Source organism: Rattus rattus, chromosome 11 (assembly GCF_011064425.1).
Source record: "Rattus rattus isolate New Zealand chromosome 11, Rrattus_CSIRO_v1, whole genome shotgun sequence".
Taxonomy (NCBI): domain Eukaryota; kingdom Metazoa; phylum Chordata; class Mammalia; order Rodentia; family Muridae; genus Rattus; species Rattus rattus.
In genome coordinates this window covers 70802900-70826845 of record NC_046164.1, presented here as the reverse complement: position 1 = coordinate 70826845, position 23946 = coordinate 70802900, and the positions used below count along the sequence as shown (strand labels likewise).

The following is a 23946-nucleotide window of genomic DNA, read 5'->3' as shown; positions in this document are numbered from 1 at the left end:
CTTGAGGTGTCTTGGGTTGTCTTAGGTAGAATACAGTCAGGTGGGCAAAGGGGACTGGGCTGGTTTGCAGGATGTGTTTCCTGTTCTAATTGGGGAGTGTGGGGCTAGATGGGTCTGAGTGGAAAAGCTGGATAGGCATGAGAGAGTTTTGTGTTATGGTGGACAAGTATGGATTATACTGCCCCAAGACAAGAGTTCTTCTGCAGTGGAGTTGAGAAGCCCAGAGTAGGCTTTTTCACTGGTTCCAAGACCCAAGCTAACTCTAGTAAATTAAAAAAAAAGGCATGGATGAGGAGATCAGGGGTACTCACCAGGCTGGACCCTGGAGGGGGAAATGAGAAGTCTGGGTATGAAATGGAGGTAGTGGTCTTGTGGGTGGATACAGATCCTGCCGGAAGCCTAGTGTAGAAGGAGGTGGTGGGACTGGGCAGGGGTATAGGATGTGGACTCAGGCTAGATCTTTCAGGTTGTAGAAAAGCAAGTACTGGGTATGGAGGAGGACTTTGGATGTATAAGTATAGCATGGAATGATGGAGTGCAGCTTGCTTCTTCTCTATAGACAACTAGAAGCCTAGGGATTATGGCTCAAATAATCACAGAATATTTTACTCAGCATTGATGTTTATATATGAAATGCATCTCTCAGAAATGTCATCAGTCCTTCCACTTAACTCCAGTTTGCTCTATCTACCTACAACATACTCACGACCCAAGAGATATGTCCCCTCTCTAGATATTGTGGGTACCACAAGTAGGCATCAAAGGCACACCCTTTACTTGAATATTAGTTCACAGGCCAGATAGAGTGGGTAGAGATGAGGATTATTGCTATATTTAAATTAGCAAGACTCACATTTCTGACTCCCACATTTCTCTTTCATGTCCTCCTGTATACTGGCCACTTGTTTCTTGAGTTGGCTTCTGTCTTAGTTAGGGTTTTGCTGCTGTGGACAGACAAGTCTTAAAAAGGACAACATTTAATTGGGGCTGGTTCACAGGCTCAGTGGTTCAGTCCATTATCAAGGCAGGAACACAGCAATGTCCAGAAAGGCTTGGCACAGAAGGAGCAGAGAGTTGCACATCTTCATCCAAAGGAAACCAAAGAGCAGACTGGCTTCCTGGCAGCAAGGAGGAAGGTCTCCTAAGCCCATCCCCACAATGACACACTTCCTCCAACAAGATCATACCTCCTAATAGTGCCACTCCCTGGGCCAAGCACATTCAAACTACCATAGCATCTTTCTCACAGTACTTTGTCAATAGCAGACAAAGTTATCAAAGCATTTTCTTGACTTCTATTGCCCTGTTTTGCCTGCGTGAAAGTCACAAGTTTATTAGTACAATTATCTTTGTTAGGTCTCATAGGTGATGGTTTTACCCAGTTCCACCTTTCATCTGCAATGGCCAGCTCCTCATTGATGGGCACCTGGCCTAAGCTAAACCCATGTTTTAGGATTTGCTACTATAGCATTTAAGGGACTGAGTCCTGGTATACCAGATAAACAGGATGTCCTACAGACTTCTTGCCTACAGCAAGAACAGTTTGTCTCAGCTTCTTTTTGTCTTTACTACATTCCATCACTGGCTGTGGCCTCACAGATGAGAAAAGGTGAGAACAGGAAGTCCTTCCCGGAACTATTACAAACTAATAAAACACAGAAAAGACGTAATATCCAACACAGACATGAACTTTTCACATCAGCTTTATGTGTGATAAACTTGACACAAGTCTGAAGAGGATAATTTTCTGCCTCACATTAAACCTTTGCCAAAAATCAGTTGAGCACATTTGTGAGGGCCATTATGACACCTCCATGATTTCTTCTAAACTCCATGTCCCAATGTTTGTGTGTAATTATTCAACCTCCAAAGTTTTCCTAGGAAATTGTTATTACTTTGAAAGATATTACTACATATTTTTGATTACTTGCTTTTTTTTTTTGCTTATTGCATTTGGAACAACAGAGCATTTTACAGGGTACAGGCGTTTTTTATGTGATTTTGATCTGCATTTTTACCATGTGCTATTCTGGTCCTCTGTTTAGAACATAAAAATCATTTCCACAGCAACTAATTATAGTATAAGTCACAAATGCCAGATTACTACTGCTGTGGAGGTTGGAAGCAACCATCATGCAAATACTAAAAGCTTCTTATTTTGGAAGTTCTTTCCTGAACTATTACAAGCTAATAAAAATGCAGAAAAGACATATAATATCCAACACAGACATGAACTTTTCACATCAGCTTTACGTGTGATAAACTTGACACAAATCTGAAGAGGATAATTTTCTGCCTCACATTAAACCTTTGCCAAAAGTCAGCTGGGCACATTTGTGAGGGGCTGCTATGGCCTCGTTCCTGCTCTGTTGATCTATGTCTCCAGCCCTCTACAAACTTACGCTCCCTTCATCACTGGATAACACTTCTTACGCAGGGACTGTTTTAGCTGGTCTAGTGTTTTCTCCCCATGATTTCCTTACTTTAGAATAAGCTCCTCCATGTGTATAAACAGACTACTTAGGCTTTAAAAGATTTGATTATGAACATATGGATCTATTTGGTGAGACTGACATGTGTACCCTGAGTTGTCCATACTACAACTACAATACTCTTGATTTATTCGATCTTTTTTTTTTTTTTTTTTTTTTTTTTGGTTCTTTTTCATGCCTTCCTAGGCAAGCACTCTACCACTGAGCTAAATCCCCAACCCGATTTATTCGATCTTTGAGTCTTTTCCTTTGATTAGCATTTCCTAAGTTTAGGCATAAGTGTTTGCTGACTAAATGATTAAGAACAGATATGCCCTGGTTATGAGTGGGTTTTATCCTGGAAAGTCCTTTTAAGACTGAAAAGTATTTGAAGTTGGAAATGAACTTTTTACAGCTAAACTGTTGTACACCCTAGCTTAGCAGCATAGCCCACAGCAGAATGGTGTTTGTCCCTGTGACCGAAGGCCTGTCTGAGGACGGACAACTTCTCACCACCACTGCCTACTGTGGGAGAGAGTAGCAAACTTCATATCACAAGGAAGGAAAGCTATCAAACTCCAAACTCTGATGTCTGCTGTGTCTGTGTGGTTTTCACACCAGAGTAAAGTGGGTGGGGATGCAATCTTTCTACAGAAGATATGGATATATTGTTTTACTTTTACTTTCTACATATTTGTTGTCAGTTTTAAAAAATGTGGTTTGATTTTTGAGTATTGATTTGGAGCCTTATGACTTTGCTGAACTCATATATTAGTTCTAGTAATAAAACAAAACAAACAAACCTGTTTAGAACCTGGTGATAGAGGCATGACTTTAATACCTGCACTTGGGAGGCAGAGGTAAGTAGATCTCTCTGAGTTTGAGGCAGCCTGGCCTACTGAGTGAGTTCCAGGACAGCTAGGGTTGCATAGAGAAACCCTGTTTCAAAAAATCCAAAAAACAAAACAAACAAAAAACCAAAACAAAACAAATCAAAACACCTATTTGTTATAGCCTTTGAATAACAATCATGTTTTCTATAAATCGGGGTGGGGGGTTGTTTCTTCCTTTCCAATCCATCTGCCATTTCTTTACCTTACCATGCAGTTTTCATAAGTGTTTCCCAGGAGAAAGAAAGTGTTCTACCAGACCTGCACTGTCCTGCCCAAGCTCTGCCTTCCTCCCAGAGGAAGCCTGCAGGACCTGGGAACATCCTGGTTAGACCTGCCCCTGCCCCAAATCCCCTGCCTGCCAGGCCCACCTGGGGCACAGCAGATGTGAGCTGCATGCTGTCCTCTGACCTCCACTGTCTAGCCCAAGGTGGCGCTACCTGCCTTCCTAAGAAGGTCTTCAGAGCCCCAGAACATTCAGGTCCACCTGGGGCACAGCCAGTAGCTGTGAGCACTGTACTATTCCCTGAGCTCCACTGTCAGGCCCACAGCTCTGCCTGCCTCCCCAAGGAGTCTTGCAAGTATCAGGAACATCCAGCCAACATCAGGGACAACTAGATGGCTAAAGGCACCACCAAAGCCCAGGTATCATGATACAGCAAGCCCTGGATATCCTACCACAGTGAAAGTACAAGAAGATGACCTAAATTCCAATCTCAGAAAGATAATACAGGCCCTAAAAGAGGAAATGAATAAATCCCTTAAAGAAATACAGTAAAACACAACCAAACAAGTGAAGGAAATGAATAAAACTGTTCAAGACCAGAGAGTATATCCTAGAGATGGAAAACTGAGGACAGAGAACAGGAACTATAAATGTGAGCATCCCCAGCAGAATATAGGAGATAAAAGAGAGAATCTCAGTGTAGAAGATGTGATGGAAGAAACTGATAATCAGTCAAAGAAAATGCTAAGTCTAAAAAGTTCCTGACACAAAACATTCAGGAAATCTGAAAAGAACAAACCTAAGGATAATAAGAATAGAAGAAGGAAAAGACTCCTGGCTCAAAGGCCCAGAAAATATTTAACAGAATCATAGAAGAAAACTTCCTCAACCTAAAGAGATACCTATAATCATACAAGAAGCTTGCACAACACCAAATAGATTATACCATAAAGAAAATCCTCTCACTACATAATAATCAAAGAAAGAACATTAAAAGCTGCAAGGGAAAAAGATCAAATAACATATAAAGGCAGATCTATCAGAATTTCATCCAACTTCTCACCAGAGACTCTAAAAGCCAGAAGGACCTATGCAGATGTCTTGCACAAGAGACCACAGATGTTAGCCCAGACTACTCTACCCAGCAAAACTCTCAATTGCCATTGGAAAAAAAAACAAGATATTCCATGACAAAACCAAATTTAAACAATATCTATCCACAAGTCCCATCCTACAGAAGCTACTAGAAGGAAAATTCCAACCCAAGGAGGTTAACTGCACCTAAGAAAACACAGGAAAAAAAATTACCACCAGCAAACTAAAGGAAGGGAAGTACATGTGTGTGGGTACATGTACACACACCACCACCACAACCACCATTAAAATGGAAGGAATAACAATCTTTGGTCATTAATATCTCTCAACATCAATAGACTCAATTCACCAATAAAAAGACACAGGCTAACAAAATAGATGAGACAACAGGATCCATCATTCTGCTGCAACAAGAAACATACCACAGCAACAAAAATAGATGTTATTTTAGAGTAAAGGGCTGGAAAAGGGTTATCCAATAAAATGGACACCAGCAGCAAGCTGAAATAGCCATTCTAACACCTAATAAAAATAGACTTTCAGCCAAAATTAAGAAAAGCCTGTACTCCACAAAATTGAAAAATCTAAATGAAATGGACAATTTTTGATAGATACCAATTAACAAAGTTAAATCAAGATCATGTAAATAATTTAAACAGTCCTATAACCCCTAAGGAAATAGAAGTAGTCATTAAATGTCTCCCAACCAAACACAGCCAAGGGCCAGATGGTTTTAGCACAGAATCTACCAGTCTTTCAAAGAAGAGCTAATACTAATATTCCTTGAACCATTTCATAAAATATGAACAGAAGGAACAGTGCCAAACTCATTCTATAAGGCCTCAGTCTATAAGGCCTGATACATAACTACACAAAGACTCACCAAAAAGGAGAATTTCAGACCAATTTCCCTTATGAATATTGATGCAAAAATACTCCATAAAATACTCACAAACCAAATACTAGAACACATCAAAAACATCATCCACCATGATCAAGCAGGCTTCATGCCAAGGCTGCAGGGACAGCTCACCAGATGAAAGCTCACCAATGTAAACTACCATATAAACAAAGAAAAAGAATCACATGATTATCTCTTTATATGCTGAAAATGCCTTTGACAAAATCTAGCACTACTTCATGTTAAAAGTCTTGGAGAGATCAGGGATACAATGTGTATACCTAAACACAATAAAGACAATATATGGCAAGCCAATAACCAACATCTAATTAAATGGAGCGAAGCTTAAAGCAATTCCACTAAAATTGTGGATAAGACAAGGCTGTCGATTCCCTCCCTATTTCTTCAAAACAGTACTTGAAATTCTAGGTAAAGCAATAAGACAACTAAAGGAGATCAAGGGAATGCAAATTGGAAATAAAAAAACAAAAGTATTGCTATTTGCAGATGATATGACAGTATAGATGTGACCCCAAAAATTCTACAAGAGAACTTCAACAGCTAATAAACACGTTCAGCAAAGTGACTGGATACAAAATTAACTCAAAAAGGTCAGTATCCCTCCTTTATACAAATGATAATCTGGCTGAAAAAGAAATTAAGGAAACAACACACTTTATAATAGCCACAAATAATATATCTTGGTATAACTCTAACCAAGCAAGTAAAAGACCCGAATGACAAGAACTTCAAGACTCTAAAGAGAGAAACTGAAGATATCAGAAGATGGAAAGAGCTCCCATGCTCATCAGTAGAATTAACATAGTAAAAATGGCCATCTTACCAAAAGCAATCTACAGATTCAATGCAATTCCATTCAAAATTCCAGCACAATTCTTTACAGACCCTGAAAGAGCAATTCTCAGGTTCATATGGGGGAAAAAAACCTAGGATAGCTAAAACAATTATGTGGATAAAAAGAATCCATTCAATGGAGCACTACTCAGATATTAAAAACAAGGCAGGAACTTTGTAAGCCAATGGATGGAACTAGAAAATATCAGTCTGAGTGACACACATGGTATGTACTCATAAGTGGATATTAGTCATAAAGTACTGGATACCCATGCTACGATCCACAGGCCCAAAGAAGCTAAGTAACAAGAAAGGCTAGGGGAGGATGCTTGAATCTCACTCAGAAGGGGAAATAAAATATAGACACTGGAGGTTGATGGAGGGAGGAAACTGGGTAGGAAAGGGGGTTTGGGGGGAGATGTGGGGATCAGATGTGGAGAGGCATAGGGGAGAGGACTCAGAGAGGTGGGGGGAAGTAGTGGGGGAGCATCTCTGAAACTAGATGGAGAAGACCTGGGATGGGGGAGGCTCCTGGGAATCTATGGGGGTGACCATAGCTGAGACTCCTAGCAGTGGATAGGGGATTTAAAGACCAAAGTGGCCACTTCCTATAGCCAGGTGAGGCTTCCAGTGGAGGGAGGGGGACATCAACCCACCCACAAAAGCTTTGACCCCACATTTTTCCTACCTACAAGATGTTCAGGGATAAAAAATGGAGCAGAGATGGAGGGAATGGCCAACCAATGACTGATCAACTTGCAACCCATCCTATGGGAGAGCAACTCCTTATACTATTAATAATACTCTGCTATGCTTGCAGACAGGAGCTAGCATAACGGTCTTCTGAAAGGCTTCATCCCAGTAGCAGACGAAAGCAGGTGAATAAGCCCACAGCCAGACATCAGGTGGAGGTGCTGGGCTGCTAAGCATGGGAGCAGGCCAGTGAGGACCAAATACACATCTGGTGGATTCAGGAAGGCAGTATCTGAGAGAGGGCCCTGGCCCAGTTAGAAGCCACTTGTATTAAAGTGGCAGCACTACAGAATATCAGGGCATAGCTAAGGAGGAGGGCAGAGAATGGGGTCAGAAAGAAAGATAGTCACTGGAAGATGGTAGGTGGCGAGACTCTGAGCTGATAAGCTAGACTTGGCTCCTGATCACATCCTCACTTCCAGCCAGAACCCCTCTTATTGTACTTAGTAAGGATTCTGTTTGTCCTAGTCACTGCTTTATTGCTGTGAAAAGATACTGTGACCACAGCAACCCTTATAAAAGAAAGCATTAGTTGGTGGCTTGTTTATAGTTTCAAATGTTTAGTCTATTATCACAGCAGGGAGCCTGGCCACAGGCATGGCAGGCATAGTACTGGAGAAGTAGTTAAGAGCTACAGCCTGGGGCTAGAGAGATGGCTCAGTGGTTAAGAGCATTGACTGCTCTTCCAGAGGTCCTGAGTTCAAATCCCAGCAACCACATGGTGGTTCACAGGCATCTAGAATGGGATCCAATGCCCTCAGTGTACTTATATATAATAAATAAATAAATTTTTTAAAAAAATCAGGAGCTACATCCTGATTCTCAGAGGGGGGAAGGGAAGGAGGGAGGGAGGTTGGTTGGTGGAGATTGAGAATAACCCTAGCAAGGGCTTTTGAAACCTCCAAGTCTACTCCCAGTGACGCATTTCCTCCTACAAGGCCACACTTCCAATTCCTTCTAAGTGATTAAACATTCAAATATATGAGACTATGGGGTCCATTCTTACTCAAATCCCCATACTGTTCATTCCTTGCATTTGCTTATTTTCCTGTTGCTCCTATCAAGCACAATTTCCATGGGTAGCAAACAGTAGTACTATATTCCCACCCCCAACTCTAGCTCTTTCATGTAGAATATTTCCTAACCTTTATTACTCAAATAAGAGCCTGAAGTGCTGGTGTTCTGGTGAATGCTCAGGGAAGCCTAGACTCTGCTCTCTGCACTTATTCAGCAGATGCTCTGCGAGCTCCAGAGCTTAGTGGGGTGCAGCAGGGAAGAGCGCTGGTGCTGCACTGGACAAGGAGCAACTAAGCTAAGAAAAGTCAAGCTGGTGTGTCAGTCACACAGGGCTCCTGCAGTTATGAGTACAGGGCACGCTGGGATGAGGTTGGGGACAGCCTTCCTGAGTACAAAGTAATGAGAGGCTTGAGTAAAGTGAACACCATTGTGGTGGAGACTAGCCAGAGGAGACCAGTAAGTGGGCCATAGAAGCTGAAGCCTCATCTGAAGTATGCAGTCCTGTCCCCATGATGGTCACACGCCCTGGGGAAGACTTAACAACAAAAGAAATAAGTGCTTGAGAGGCGAGGGCAGGGCCATGTATGGGGGCCAGGATCACACTTTCTGGAAGCTTCCTGACACAAGAAGTTTTCAGGAGGTGAGATAAAAGTGAGGGAGAAGGGTTGGGGATTTAGCTCAGTGGTAGAGCGCTTGCCTAGCAAGCGCAAGGCCCTGGGTTCGGTCCCCAGCTCTGAAAAAAAGAAAAAAAAAAAGTGAGGGAGAAGGAGGAAGTAACAGGGGACAGTCTGATGGAAGACTCCCAGTGAGAGGAAGTCAGCACCTGTGGTTGAAGGGGCAGTGACAGCTGAGGCAGGGACCTTCCACCAGCAGCAACCTGCGCCTTCTCTCCCTTACAGCAGAATCCTGACGCAGTGGCATATCTGGTTAGCTGAGCACCCCAGGTGCAGTGTCTAGTTTTTCCACAGCAGAGCAGAGCCTCCCTTTAAGTGGAGAGTAAGATATAGCAGATGACTGCAGTGGGTTACATGGAGCACTCTGTTACTCCAGAACAGAGAATCTAAGAGAGAATCCTGCTCATGAATGGTGATTCAGAAAAAAAAAAAAAGGTAGACTCCGATATCAGAGAGGCAAACTTCAACAAAACCTGAAGTCCCTGGCTGCTGGGATTCCCAGAGTGAACCATAGAGTTGGGGGCTGCCACCTGAGGCCCATTTGTCCCTGCCCTATGAAAGGCAGGGGTGGGTAGGAGGCCCACAGATCACACGTATAGCAGCAGAGCTCCTTCTCCGCCCGTGACTTCCTACTTTCTATTCCTCTTACCCTTGTTTATGGTGGGACGAGTCATAAGTTCTCTCATAATTAGGAAACTTTTGGCATCCTAGTCATCTACTCTTGTTTTTGAAATGATTAACAATACAGAAAATTTTAATTTTTTTCTAATGAAAATAGCTTTGGAATAACTTTTAAAATCATGTTAGCATTCCTGCCAATCTGATACTATTGTGCCTTGTTATGCTATCTTACCACTGTGAAGTCAGGGTCGAAAATACATCATCTCTTTCAGATTCCTGGAATAACTTCAAAAGCTCTGGATCCCCAGATAAATGTGCAAGAATGCGCAATTCAATCTGTGAAAAGTCTGTAAGACACAGTTCTCAGTTAGTTTATGCTACCCCCATCATTGACTCACTCCAGGCCACTCTCAGTCTGCCTCTCTGTGGGGCTCAAGGTCATCACACCTCTTCCTATCTGCCAGACTCCCTTAGCCTTAGGAATATAGGCTCTTTTCTATGCCAGCAATTCCAAAGACCTGTGCTTCCTCTGGCAAGGTCAACAAAGCCTCCAAAATGGATAGTGTTCACTCATTCTCTACATTTAACACAACTTTATGAAGGGCCTCCTGTGTTCCAGGATCCCCTTGGGATATGTTAGTGAACCCTTTCTCCATGGAATCTAATTAATATCTAGCAGACATTCTGAGTAAATCATTTTGTATGTCAGAAGGAGAGAAATGGAAAACTGGATCAAGGCATCGTTCTGGAGAGAGTGGTGTGGATGTGGAAAGCTGGTGTCATGATGGGGTTGTCAACTCCCTTGCTTCTAGACCTTAAGAAAATTACAATGAACACAGAAGAGGAAGAAAGGAAGGGCTGTAGGGACTTGAAGTACAGGAGAACAGTAGCTAGCAGGGCTGCTTGAGTGGGCAAGGGGAGGGACTAGGGGAAGACAAAGGAGGAGGAAGCAGATTGAATGAGTTACTCAGGAATTATCTGGGATCAAAATACAGCAAAATGAGGGGACCCTGAAAGATAAAGACGAGTTATTACTTAATGTGTATAAGGACTCTTTGTTTCAGATATGTGTTTGCATCAGGATTTATTTGAGTGAATGAGTTCTATATGTATCTTTGCACTATTTGTTGGTAAATATTTGAGCTGCATAAAAATGACAGATCAAGCTACATGGACAGTGGCATCCCTCTACCATCCTATGCATGTACCTGCTGCCAAGAAGGTGTGGCCTTCAGAGGACACAAACAGAGTTCTTGGAGAGATGGTGGCAGTCTCCTCTTCTTTACCTTGAATGGTCATTTTAAGAGCATGTGGTTAGTTTCAGTATCAGCTGACTTGCAGTAATTCTTTATACAGAGATATTTCAATATCATCCATAAATAAAATTTATGTCTAAAATTTTTAATTTTTTACTATTTCTAGTAATTCAGTTAAAAAATAAATACCACTGGAAGATAACAAAATTTTCTATTATCAAAATTCTACGCTCTGTCTACAATTATGATAAAGAAAGTAAAAAGTCAGACACTGACCCCCAAAACCACTCTAGCGAAGCACTGGAAACTAAGCCCCACTGACTGGAAGCTATGTGGTTCCCCCCGGAGAGACCATGAAAGGGCAGCTGCTCAAGGCGATGATGTGCATTTAGAAAGGAGTGCTCTTAGCTTTGGTGGTATTACTGTGACTCCTGGGTCAATGCCCACAGCACAGCAGCAGCACTGACCTGGCCACAGCTCATTGGGAGTGGACATCCTGCCACCCTTTACCAGGTGGGAATTTTCTTAAGGAATGTGACCATCAGCATTACAAGTGGGATAGCTCAAAAGAAAGAAGAGTTTTCATATGCTGTTATAAACATCTCCAGTTAAAAAAAAACCCCTCCGTCTCCATCTTATTAAAAGCCATGCTATTGTGTGTGCGTTTGTTTGTTCTTTATTGGGAAGTTGGTGGGGGAGGGACGGTGGGAAGGGATATATTTCCCTGGTATAATTATCATCTATTTTAATGCATAAACTGCTAAGAGGGAGGTACTATATCACTTCAGCTGCTTTTTAGTTTTTTCAATGTAGGTTTAAATACTGGTCGTGCAAACAAAGAGGAGAACTTCAGAAAAGAGTAACAGTTATATTGTAAGAAAGTGATTGTAAACACTTGTGGGTTTTAAGAAATGTTCTGAAGAGTCTAACAAGTAGGAAATAATGTGTTACCTTTAAAATTCCGAGGCCTAGAAATCTGGATTGGGTGCTTGGAGATACCCTGGATATTCTATAATAAAAATAATAGTTTTAGTTGAAATATGTATTCTTCTTAATCTGTACCATTCAAGGCATTTAAAATATATAGTATTTATTAAATATTTTACTAAATTTATGTCAATATGCCATGCAAAAATATGAAAGTCTTGATGGAGACACCGCCATGGCAATCAGCAGGTATGAGACCTCCCTGGACCTGGCCTGTGTGAGCCTGTGATACATACAGTGACCTGACAGTAACCCAAACTATTAACTTTCTTAACTGTAAAAATCACGACATGCTAAAGATAGATCCTAGGAAAACTGTCCCTTATTCTTTTCATTTAAAAGTACTCATTTTTCATCAATTTATTTATTCACTTTACTCCTGATCACAGCTTCCTTCCCTCTCCCCTGAGTCCAACCATCCCACCCCACTTGCCCCATCCTCTCCCTCCTCCCCCGGGTACCGACCCACACTGGCGTCAACTTGCATCAGGACTAGGTGCATCCTCTCCCCCTGAGGCCAAACAAGGCAGCCCAGTCAGGGAAAGGGATCCAAAGGCAGGCAGCAAAGACCAAGTCAGACACAGCCCCCACTCCACATGAAGACAAAGCCGCACATCTACTACAAACAAAACCCAGTAACACAGAAAAGGGGTTATATATCATAACCAAGACATAACTGTCTTAGGAATGCAAGATTGGTTTAAAAATCCAAAACAATTAATATATAGCATTCATGGAATAAAGGGCTTTAAAACACAGGTTGTACAGAGCAGAAAAAAAGCAATGACAAAATCCAACTTTCATTCGGACTGCATACAGTATATACACTGAAATATCCAACTATGAATGGGGGTTCTTTTTCCAACATAGTAAATAGTATGTAGAAAGCTTACTCATTCTGAGTAATTTCACTGCCTAAAGTTGTCTAAAATTGACCGTGCTCCCCACCTATCAGAATCAGGCTATCATCAAGCCAAACTGTAGTTAACACACACATCTGGCAGCTCTTGGAAAGCACTGTATGGTCAGGAGCAACTAGCAAATAGGGGCTCAGGTCCTAACATTATTTCCCACAGAACACAGCATAGTAGTTTTAATGACAGCTGTTTTACCAAAATAAAGGAAATATATGATTTTTGATAAGTTTATTGTGCTTAGATGAATTGTAAAGGAATATTTTTGATAACTAAGTTTTGTTTTTACAATATATCAAGTAACAGGATGAAAGAAAACTCACTAGATATTTAATTTACACAGCACACTTTAACCATTTCAAGAAAAGTTAAAACATACATCTTATCTTTGGTCATATGAAAGACTATCATCTTAAGAAGAACCTTTTTTTCTTCCTTGAAAGACAAGACTTTAGCTTTTTCCTCTTCCACTTTTGCTACCAGGTACTAAGATAAATTAAGTGGTGCCCTATATTTTGATACCTTGTGATGGATATTTTGTCCAATATGGACTTGCTGAGGCATGAATGGGAGTTTGAGGCCCACTTTCGCCAGTAATCAGTGCCTTTACAGCTGATGGGGCAGGAACAGCAACCACAGCACTGCCATATGGTACCCTCCAACTAATGCTAAAGGAATATAAAATCACTGAACAAGAAGAGGCATTTCAGCCAGAATTGCTTCTATAAAGAGTCCCCAATATGTCTACAGAGCAGAGCTATTAAAACCCAATAAATCAACTCCTAAAATAAAAACAAGTTGGTATTTTTGTTTTGGTTCGGTTTGGTTTCATAAAGAACACCAGGAACATCCATGGAATTGTCTGCTGTATGGAATGGCTTTTAAAGAAAAAATAACCTCTTTGTTTTAGAGCAAAGTTGTAAAGATAGAAGGCCTATCACATGACCCCATCCAGTTTCCCTTGTGAACATCTTAGAGTTGGCCACAGCTAAACCATCCACTAAGCTCTGTGCTTAGCACCTTCCTCTTGGGTAAAACAACCTCTGTTCTCATCGATTTTTTTTTTTAAGCCTAATCTCTTTTTTGTATGACATGTAGTCAACATGTTGGCTGTCAGTGTCTCACTATGCTTTACGATCTTGAGGAATGCTGGTTAGATAGGGAACTCCACCCCAACAAGTTGGGATTTGTCTTGGTGGCAGGGTCGGGTGGAGTTTGTAGAGTGATGTTCTTGGGAAGATCACCGAAGTGAGGTGAGCCTCACACTGCTCTGTCAGGACACAGGCTGTCTGCAGAGCCTTTTTGCTGCTGGCATCCATCTCCACACAGTATTCTAGGCCTCTTTTTACAAAGTTACTTGTTTTTAGGATACATTTTTTATTAATCATTTTGTTTACATTTTCAAATGATATCCCCCTTTCCAGTTACCCCTCCACAAACCTCCCATCCTATCCCTCCTCTTCTGGCTCCCCTTTGCCTCTATGAAGGTGCTCCCGCCTGCCTCACTGCTCTAGCATTCCGCTATGCTGAGGCATCAACCCTCCACAGGGCCAAGGGCCTCCCCTTCCACTGATGTCAGATAAGGCCGTCCTCTGTACATATGTATCTGGAGCCACGGACTCCTCCATGTGTACTCTTTTGTTGGTTGTTTAGTCTCTGGGAGCTCTGGGGATCCAGTTAGTTGATATTGTTCCTCCTATGGGGTTGCAATCCCCTTCAGCTCCTTCAGTCCTTCCCCTAGCCCTTCCACTGAGGTCTTCGGGCTCAGTCTGATGGTTGTCTGTGAGTATCTGCATCTGTATTCCTCAGGTGCTGGCAGAGCCTCTCAGGGAACAGCCATACCAGGCTCCTGTCAGCAAGCACTTCTTGGCATCAGCAATAACATGGAGGTTTGGTGTCTGCAGGTAGGACAGATTCCTAGGTATGGATGGACTTTCCTTCAGTCTCTGTTCCATTTTTTTGTCCCTGTCTTTCCTTTGGACAGGAACATTTCTGGGTTAAAAATTTTGAGATGCTATAAAGTTACTTTTAAAACTTCCTCCTTTTTATACTATACATTTGAAGAGTAGGTCACTAAGCAGAGCCCAAAGTAAAGGCAATCACACTGGGATAGTTACTTCTGTGGCACCGCAAGGCCTGATTTTTAAAAACGTATTTTGGAAAAGATTTATCTTGGCTTCTGATTTCAAAGGGTTCATTGCATCACAGCATCTTGGAAAGAGCGCAGTAGAAGTGAACAGTTTACAGCATGGTCAGGCAGGAAGCTGACAAACAGGATGTCAACACTTGATTAGTTTTTAGTCATTTCCCCTCTTTTACCCTACCTAGGCCTCCAGACTATGACATAGTGTTATCCACACTCAGGGTGGATCCCTACAGTTAATCTCGTGATTCTTCTGGGAAAAGGGCTTGTGAAGAAAGACCACATTGCATCATCTCTCTACCATCATCACTGCAGTAAGCTTAGGCATTTCCTATTCAGGCAGTGTCTCACTGTATAGCCAAGGCTGGCTTTGATTCATCAATTCTCAGGCACCTGTATCCTGATTCAGTCATTTCCCCTTTTAGTTTGTAAGTTCTCTTATTTTACTCTTTGTGTACGAGTGCTTTGCCTGTGAGTGTATACCAGGGGAGGTCAGAAGAGACTTTCAGATTCCCATTCACACATGTTATCTACAGTTGTGAGTCACCATGTGGCTGCTGGGAACTGAATCTGGGTCCTCTGCGAGAACAGTAAAGTCTCTTAACCATTGAGGAAATCTAGTACCTCCGTCCTGTCTTTTTTTGGCTTCATGGCCTACTCCTTTTTATCACTGAAAAGTATTTCTCTGTATGAATATAACATAGTTCACTAATCCATGAAGAAAACCTTGTTTGCGTTCATGTTTTAGCAACAATTAATAAAATTGCCATCATGTGTATTTAGTGCAAGATTTTACATATATAAATTTTCAGATAAATTGATAAGCTTTGGAGTGTGGTGACTGGATGAAATGGTAGTTTATACTAAACTGTTGGATGGGGCTTATACATTGGCTCAGCAAGTAAAGGTGTTTGCTACCAGGCCTCCCTGAAACCAGAGTTCCACCCCCTAGAACTTCATGATAAAAGAGAGAACCAATTCCTACGCTGTCCTCTGATCTGCAGAAGTATGTTGTGGTACATGCACACATATACTTATAAATAAATGTAATAAAAACTACATATTTCCTCCTTTAAATTGATAATTGCAGGTATTTTGACACTGTGATGAAAAACTAAGGTGAAGTGTGTGTTGTTTGAATTACTGGACCAATAGTGACACATAATTATTAAAGTCTACATTTTACTGCCAGCCTTCAGAAATCACTGTATTTTTCACTCTCACAATAAATGAGAATGTCTATTGTTCGATATCCTTACCAGTAAACATTTTTAAACAATTAAAGAACATTTCAGCTACTAGGTGGGCTAGCCAGGTGGCTCAGTGGCTAAAGCACTTGTCATATAAACCTGATGACCTGAATCTGATTCCTGGAGCCCATGTAAAAGTGGAAGGAGAGAACAGATTACACAAAGTTGTTTTCTGACCTCCACACACGTGCTGTGACACATACACATGCAAATATACACTACAACAATACACACAAATAGTAAATTTTAGAAATTTAAATTCAGGTACAAGTGCTGGGGAGTGGCTAGAAGGGGTTGCCATACAACCATGATGACTAGAATTTGAATTCCTAGAATTCCTATGATTAGAACCCACATAAATGTTGGGTGGGCATGGTGGCTCATCTGTAATTTCAGGCTCAGAAAGCTGAGACAAAAGATTCCCACAGCAAACCATATAGGGAGACTAACTAGCTTTACTGGTGAGCTCTCAGTTGAAGTGAAAGATCTTGCCTCAAAGAATAAGGTAGAAGAATGAGGAACTCACACACACACACACACACACACACACACACACACACACACACACACACACACAGTGGCAATGAGGAAGGAGAAGAATGTGCTGGGCCCCTTTCTTCCTGTAGACTGTCTGAAGGTGTTTCCTTCCTAAGACATCTGGCACAGGAAGGTTGAGGAATACCCTTAGCTGTGTAGATCAGCTTGAGTTCACTTTTGTGTTGCTTCAGATGAATGAAGACACAGATCTGCAGCACTTTAAACTCAAGTTAGGGTTTGGGGAACAGCAGACACTTAGTGTGGTTCACCCCACTTCATTATTCTCTCTCTACTTGTGCTCCTCCTTCCCAAAGTGGTATCAATGGTAAGGTGGTGTCAATGGTAAGGTGGTGTCAATGGTAAGGTGGTGTCAATGGTAAGGTGGTGTCAATGGTAAGGTGGTGTCAATGGTAAGGTGGTAATCCAAGACTCCATGACACTAGGAGGAAGCTTCCATGCCACCAGCTTGGGACTACTTCATCTTGCTAGCTTTAATGATTGCTGCCTGGGCCCCACGACCTGTCTACTTCTACAAGAGAAAAGTGTCCACAACAGGACTGCAGTCTGTGAGCTCACTGCAACAAGTACCTGATGTCCCTGTCTGCTATTGTGGTCCTGTACTTAACCCTGGTGATATCACTGTGTTCTGAAACTCAACCGTGCTTTCCGTTTAGAGCCAGCCTTGGACTGTCACAACTGCTTTCCAGGGTGCAGACAAAAGTGGCAAGATGTAGGAGTCTTTATTTTCTACACTAGAGGTATACATGACCCAGGAGCATATTGCTCTGGTGGACACGGTGCAGAAGAACAACTACAGATCTTACTTAAGAAACACGTACTATGTGTTAACTCCATGCTATAAACTGCTTCCTCTGAACTCAGATGCACCATTGTTGGGGCTGTATTCTCTCCTCTGACTCTTCCCCTCATTGGATTCTAACCACACAGGCAGGGTTATATGACCTTTTCAGAGCTCTCCTTCCCCTGCTACCCAGCTCAACTCTGATCTCCACTGTTTCTTCCCACTTGGAACCTCTCCCAAGTCCAAAGGAGCAGCTAACCCTTTCCCAACAAGTGGGAGCTGCAGATTACAATGTATCCTTACGTTAAATCAACAAATGCCAGGCTAAGTTTGGGCACTGCAGGAAAACTTCTGAAATTCAAGGTAGAAATATAGAGTAAAACACTATTAGGTCTTTAGAGCATGATGCTTCTTCTTTCTACTCTCCTCTCTCTCTCTCTCTCTCTCTCTCTCTCTCTCTCTCTCTCTCTCTCTCTCTCTCTCTCTCTCTCTCTCTCTCTCTCATTCTAGTTGAGAGCCAGAGCTGAGCAGAACTCCTTTAGTCTCAACTGTATCACCGCATTCTGTGGAGAGACCAAGGCTCAGGCCCAATGGCTGGCAGCCTCTCAAGAGCAAAAGAGGCAGGAATGAACACATATCAGATGGTATTTCAAAACCATCTTTGTGCTATGAAATATTTTGTTTAAAGCTGCTTCTGTTTCCAGGAAAGTGGCATAAACATATTTTCCTTCTTTCTGTCATTAAGTACAACTAAAACCCTGGACTCTAGGCATCCAGGAAATAGAAAAACCCTGGAAGCTGGATCAAAAGAAGAATGGTTAGGGACTACAAAGTCCATAGAATTACACAGACCTGAGGCCCACAATTCTTCTCAGTCTCAAGCTGGACACTGAAGAAGCCAATATCCACATACAAAACCCAAACAAATAAAGCAAACCAAGACATCTAACAGAAGACCACTGAGATCTGTAGCCTTACAAGACCAAAAACCTTTAGACAAACAGAATTTTTTTTCCTGTCAAACACAAAAGAAAAGATTTGTGACTGAGTTTAGCTTGGCCCCTCCTACCTAGACACCCAGCCAAATTCTTCTTTGTCATTTTTCATCCACTGACCCTCCCCTTGCCTATGTGCTCTAAGTCTCTTGCTGCCCCTGTTTGTATTCAGAGTTGAGTTCAGCCTCCCCATCTTATTGCAATAGTCTTAGATGTAGTCTTCCTGGATGGTCTAACTCTGATTGTTTCAGGTTTTTTCTTTGATAAAATACAATATAGCAAACTGTGTAGGATGTAGTAGCTATAGCAGCACTAAAAGGGAAGTTTGCAGCACACACAAAAAGTCTTCAGTAACAATCTAAGCTCAAGAAATTAGAAGGAAAGGAAAATAAACCCAATCAAGCAGAAGAGTGGAAATAACAGGGAACAGAACTAACCAACTGAAAATGGGGGGGGGTGTCAATAAAGAAAGTACTTGGTTATTTGAAAATATCACTAAAATCAAACAAAACTCCCATTAAACTGACAAAGAAAATGGAAAGAAGAAAACTCATCAATACTGATGGCTCGCTGCTGCACAGAAAGTGCAGAGGATGCTGTCAGCAACGTGTGTGTGAACGTCAGACTAGAGAAAAACACACTATGAAATGGGGAAATGAAAATCCCTGTTAACGGCCAGACCTGGTGTGCTCACCCTTAGTCCCAGCCCTCAGGAGACAGAGGTGGGTAGACCTGCATAAGTTCAAGGCCAGCCAGGCTTACATAGTGACTTCCAGAGCAGCCAGAACTGCGTAGTCAGATCTTACAAGAAAAAACAAAAATTCACTTGTTACAAGGATACTCTTCCTAAGCCAAGGCTATTTCATGAGGAATTTACCAAATGTTCAGACTTACAGTATCGCACATTATTGTCCAGAAATTATAAGAGAAAGAATATTTTCAAATTCATTTTATAACACTAGTATTACCCTGATACCAAAACCAGACACAGATTAATATTCTTCATCAATACACACAAAAATCCTTTAGAATATCAACATACAGACCTCAGGCATATATCTAAAACACGTGATTCAACAACTGCTGTCATAGGTGCTTACTTCAGAGAGATAAAGATGTAAGATAACACGAAAACTTGTGTACCAATGTTTATGGCAGATCTATTTATAATTGCTGAAAACTGGAAAGAATCCAGATGTCCCTCAGATGAAAACTGTCACGTTCAGATTTTCAAGTAGTGATTGAACTGCCCATAGGAACATAATATCTTTTGTCAAAACATCAAGTATTTTAACCATATTGTTTTGAATAAAATAATTATTTCCTTAAAATTATAATATGGTCTTCTCTAAAATGTACATTCACTGTCAAAAATATTCTTAGGACTTTTACCTAGAATTCATTCAATATGTTATCAGACTCCTGCCATATTGGAGCCACAGTGAAAAATGCTAGCTCTTCCTGCATTCAACCTCCAAATAACTAACACTGTTGTAGTACATATGCTGCTGTAAAAAGCTTCCTTCCTTAATAATGAGTATGGGCTATAAGAGCTAATATATTAAATATTCTTCCTTATCATGATTCATCAGCAATATCTAGCATCTTATATTTAAGACCCAAGTTCCCAATACTGTTTTTTCCTTTAGTGACATTTGCAACATCTGACAGACATCATGCCCACTTCTGGGGCTAAAATGCTGCGTGTGAAGGTGAAACTGGGGGAAGGATGAGAGTGTTGAGTCAGGGCTGCATGAAGGAGACACAGGGATAGTCTCTAATGAGACTGTACCAGGTTCAGCGTCAGGAGAGACCAATACACCAAGAGTACAGAACAGAGCCTTGAATCAGACCATTCATGTCGGCACTCTTGTATGAGAAGGGATTACAGTGTGAGTTGTCACGACAGGACTGTTATAACAAGCAGTTATCCAAACGGAAAATGCTCACAGCTCTACACCACACCTGTGATTAAGTGTGATTAAGACACATTGCAAAATATAGAATTTGAGCATCTCTGTAATTGCCATGCAGGTAAAGACTCCTTAAACGGCACAGCACATCATGTATTGTGGTGCTGTCCACTTGTAGTCCCAGCTGCATGGGAGGATGAGGAAGGAGGATCACTTGAGCATGCCTTTGTCTGCCCAAAATAGAAACAAAAAAACCAAGAATATGTAAGCTATAAAAACTTTAAACTTGATATTGAAAAAAAAAATCAAAGACTACACAACAGGAAACTAACTGTAGACTAAAGATATACCTATAAGCAAACAAAGAAAATACCTATAACATATGAAGAACTTTCATAAATTAACAAAAATGATGCAAACTTCCAAACTGAAATTAGATAAAAGACTACATGGGCAAATAACTGAAAAACAATACTGAAAGAAAACAGCACTCATTAAGAGGATAAGTACTATCCGTTACTATTCACATAAAATTTAAAGTAACAAATGCCTCACTATCATGTAGTTTTACATCATTATGAAAATACCTCTTACACTCAAAGAGATTGTAATGTTTATTGCACATCACAGCCAAAGTTAATAGTACAGCCTGGAGGTACTTAGGACTTAAAACTGACATGTTGCAATATACTCAGCCTGTTCATTTAACCCACCTTTAAGAGACTGATGTAACAATCTTACTTGCCTTGGATTTTCCATGTAATCAATTATTACCTAAACTAATGCATAGCTGACATCTTAAGTTATATTCTTTCATGGCACTGAACCATGAGTACACAAGTTTATGTAATACACACACACACACACACACACACACACACACACACACACACACACACACACACACTATAAGTTCTGTTCCTCTAGAGAACTCTGAACTCTGACCTCGGTAAGAAAAGTTGAAACTAGCAAACATGAAAAGCAACCTTATAAAACAAATATCCACCATAAGTCCTGGAAGCAACATAAATATAGACTGATAAGTCCATTTGAATGGAGGTCAGTTGTGTCACTTGGTGTCACTAATATTTCATCCTTGGTAAAACTTTATTAAAGATTACTATAAAGTATCCTTAATCTTTCTCCATGCAATATTTATGTGCTATTCAATAGACACAGAGCAAATACCTTTGTGAGGGACACACAGAGACACAGGGATAGACAAGACATGACAAGATTCAGGCAGGCATGGATTCAGACTCATACAGCAGATAGATTACAGATAGACCAGAAGCAATGTGTTTGAAGACACAGAAGTAGAGATTTAAATCTAGGTGTGCTCTTGGTAAAAGCACTCCAAGAGAAAGTCCTCTGATTTATTTTCCTTAATGTGACACTCATGAATTTTGGATACTCTGAAGTTATTACTAATGTGTTTAAGTGGCACACTACTATTTAGGGGCATATAAGTGGGACAATAAACACTGCATTTGGGATAGAACACTGACTTGGGAAGGAAATATCTAGGAAAGGATAAACAGGATTTCAGTGCCACCAGATGACATTAAGTTTTTAACCTGAATGAGTGACATGATGAACTACAGCAGGCTTTGTTCCTCGTGTACAGGAATAAAGGGGACCGATAAAATGGGATGGAGACCTGAAACAAGGCTCGCTAAGGCAGGTGGTCTGTGTGAGCTCAGAACCACTGACCGGGAAAGAAGACTACTCTGGAGGATATGCTCAGAGACTCAGGGCAGAAAAGGAACAGAAGTAATAGGAGCAGTGGCTGGAGTGCAAAGGTACCATAGGTCTTCTCAGTTGACTCAGTTGCTTCTAGGTTGTAGCAACCTAGTCAGGTACTACAGAGCTGTACAAACATGCCAGTAGGACACTTAAGTAACAAACACTAGGGAAAAAAGTACTCATAAAGAAATGAAAGTAAAACTCCAATTTAATCATACCTGGGATGTTAATATTCCTAATTATTCAGTTATAAACTTAAAAAAAAAAAACAGAAGAAAACCAAGAACTCAGGACACTAAAAAAAAAAAACTCAATGTGAAAGGTCAGAATTTTTGAATTTTGTAACATTGATAAATTCTGAGCCAGCATCACGAGTAGTACTGCAGTGAAATAAGGGCATTGACAAAAACTGGCCCTGATAATGTAGAAATACTAGACAGACATCTAAGCCATGTGTGATAAGAGGTATTGGATGGAATAATGTAGCTCCTGGCAAGCACAGAGAGAGCAAAGGTCCTACTCCTCCCATGAGAAGGCCTCTGGAAAGAAAATAGTGGTTCTGAACAGGACTTAAAAAGAGACTAAAAGGTCTAAGTCCTAAGGCCTGATTTGGGAGAAAAAAAGAACTTAGAAGAAAACTAAAGACCTCCTGGTTCAGGTTTCAGGTGAGGAAGAGACCTAGCCATGTTTTTTACCACTCTGAAATCCTAGTGATGACCCCATGCCAGAGCAACAAAGGCAAGCAACACATTCCATAACAGAGAAGTAGGCTGAAAGGCTTCTATTCACATGGACTTATGAGCTAGCAAGATAAAAACAAGTGTTGGGGCTTCTAGAAATGCTGTGCCATAAGCACTGTGACCAGGGAGACTAAGGACAAAAGACTGACTCTGACAGAGTAAAGGGTGCTTGACAAGCCATTTCAATGCAGAACATGAGATAGAATTTTAGACAAATTAAAATGTCTAAATATTTACACAAATCCATTCCCATAATGAAAAAGTCAGATAATTCAAAAAATCATCACTTTTTGAGCCCACCACCAGCTAACCATTCAGCAGAGAGCTGATCCTTGCTTGCATATGAAGAAATTACCGTCACCTGCAGACAGCCATCCAAAGGACTAGAGAACAAAGTTCAGGTCACAAAGGGCCAGGAATCCTGTCTATTCCTAGCAGGTATTTGTGAGAAGCTTAGAATTCACAGACACTTAGAAGATATTTTAAAAAGTTTTTCCTCAAGGGTAAAGAATAATTAACTATAGTTGGAACACTTATTTTGACCTCCCAGACAACTCATGAAAACAAAATCAGAAAAAGATAAACTATTCACAAATACCTTACCCCAGGGTGGGGGGAAGGGTAACGTAAAGATCTATTACTCATCCATGTCTACTGAGTTTCTTAGGCTTTCTATTGATGTGGCAAAACTCCATGAGCCTGTGCAGCTCCCTGAGGCCATGTTTGTGTCCATGATCCTTGCTGTTGCCAGAAAAGAAGAGGAAGTCCATGACCCATGCTCCTGATGACTGTAAAGGGCAAGGAAACTACTTCTGCAGTGGGATGGATGACTACAAACTCACAGCTAAGAAAGATGGACATACATCTTTTTAAAAATTAGAAAGAGGGCCTTAGAAGGCTTCAGTGACAACCCCCCCCCAAAAAAGTAACAGAATAGACAGGAAACCATCAAAGAGATCCCTTTAAAAAGTGATAAGGGAATCAAGATGGAGATTGAGGATGACCCAGATCTGAGTGGTCCTGAATTGCCAAGGTAGCTGGGATGGATTTCTGTAGGCAAATTTATCTTATCAAGGTGGGCGGTTTATATCCTTATCAATTGTATGTAAGTGTATTGTGTGGTTGTATTGTGGGTTGAGAATTTAACAGGCAAATCTGAT

At 41.1% G+C, this 23946-nt stretch overlaps 1 protein-coding gene across 1 annotated transcript in view; it reads right to left on the bottom strand.

Moving 5' to 3' along the window:
* The window catches only part of Poln (DNA polymerase nu), a 114039-nt gene that overhangs the window by 41897 nt on the left and 48196 nt on the right, over positions 1-23946 (bottom strand). The window contains exons 13-15 of the mRNA XM_032916412.1: positions 11711-11768; positions 10712-10789; positions 9736-9850 (exon numbers count right to left, since the gene is read on the bottom strand). Coding sequence (XP_032772303.1) covers positions 9736-9850; positions 10712-10789; positions 11711-11768 — 251 coding nt within the window. The remainder of the gene's footprint in view (positions 1-9735; positions 9851-10711; positions 10790-11710; positions 11769-23946) is intronic.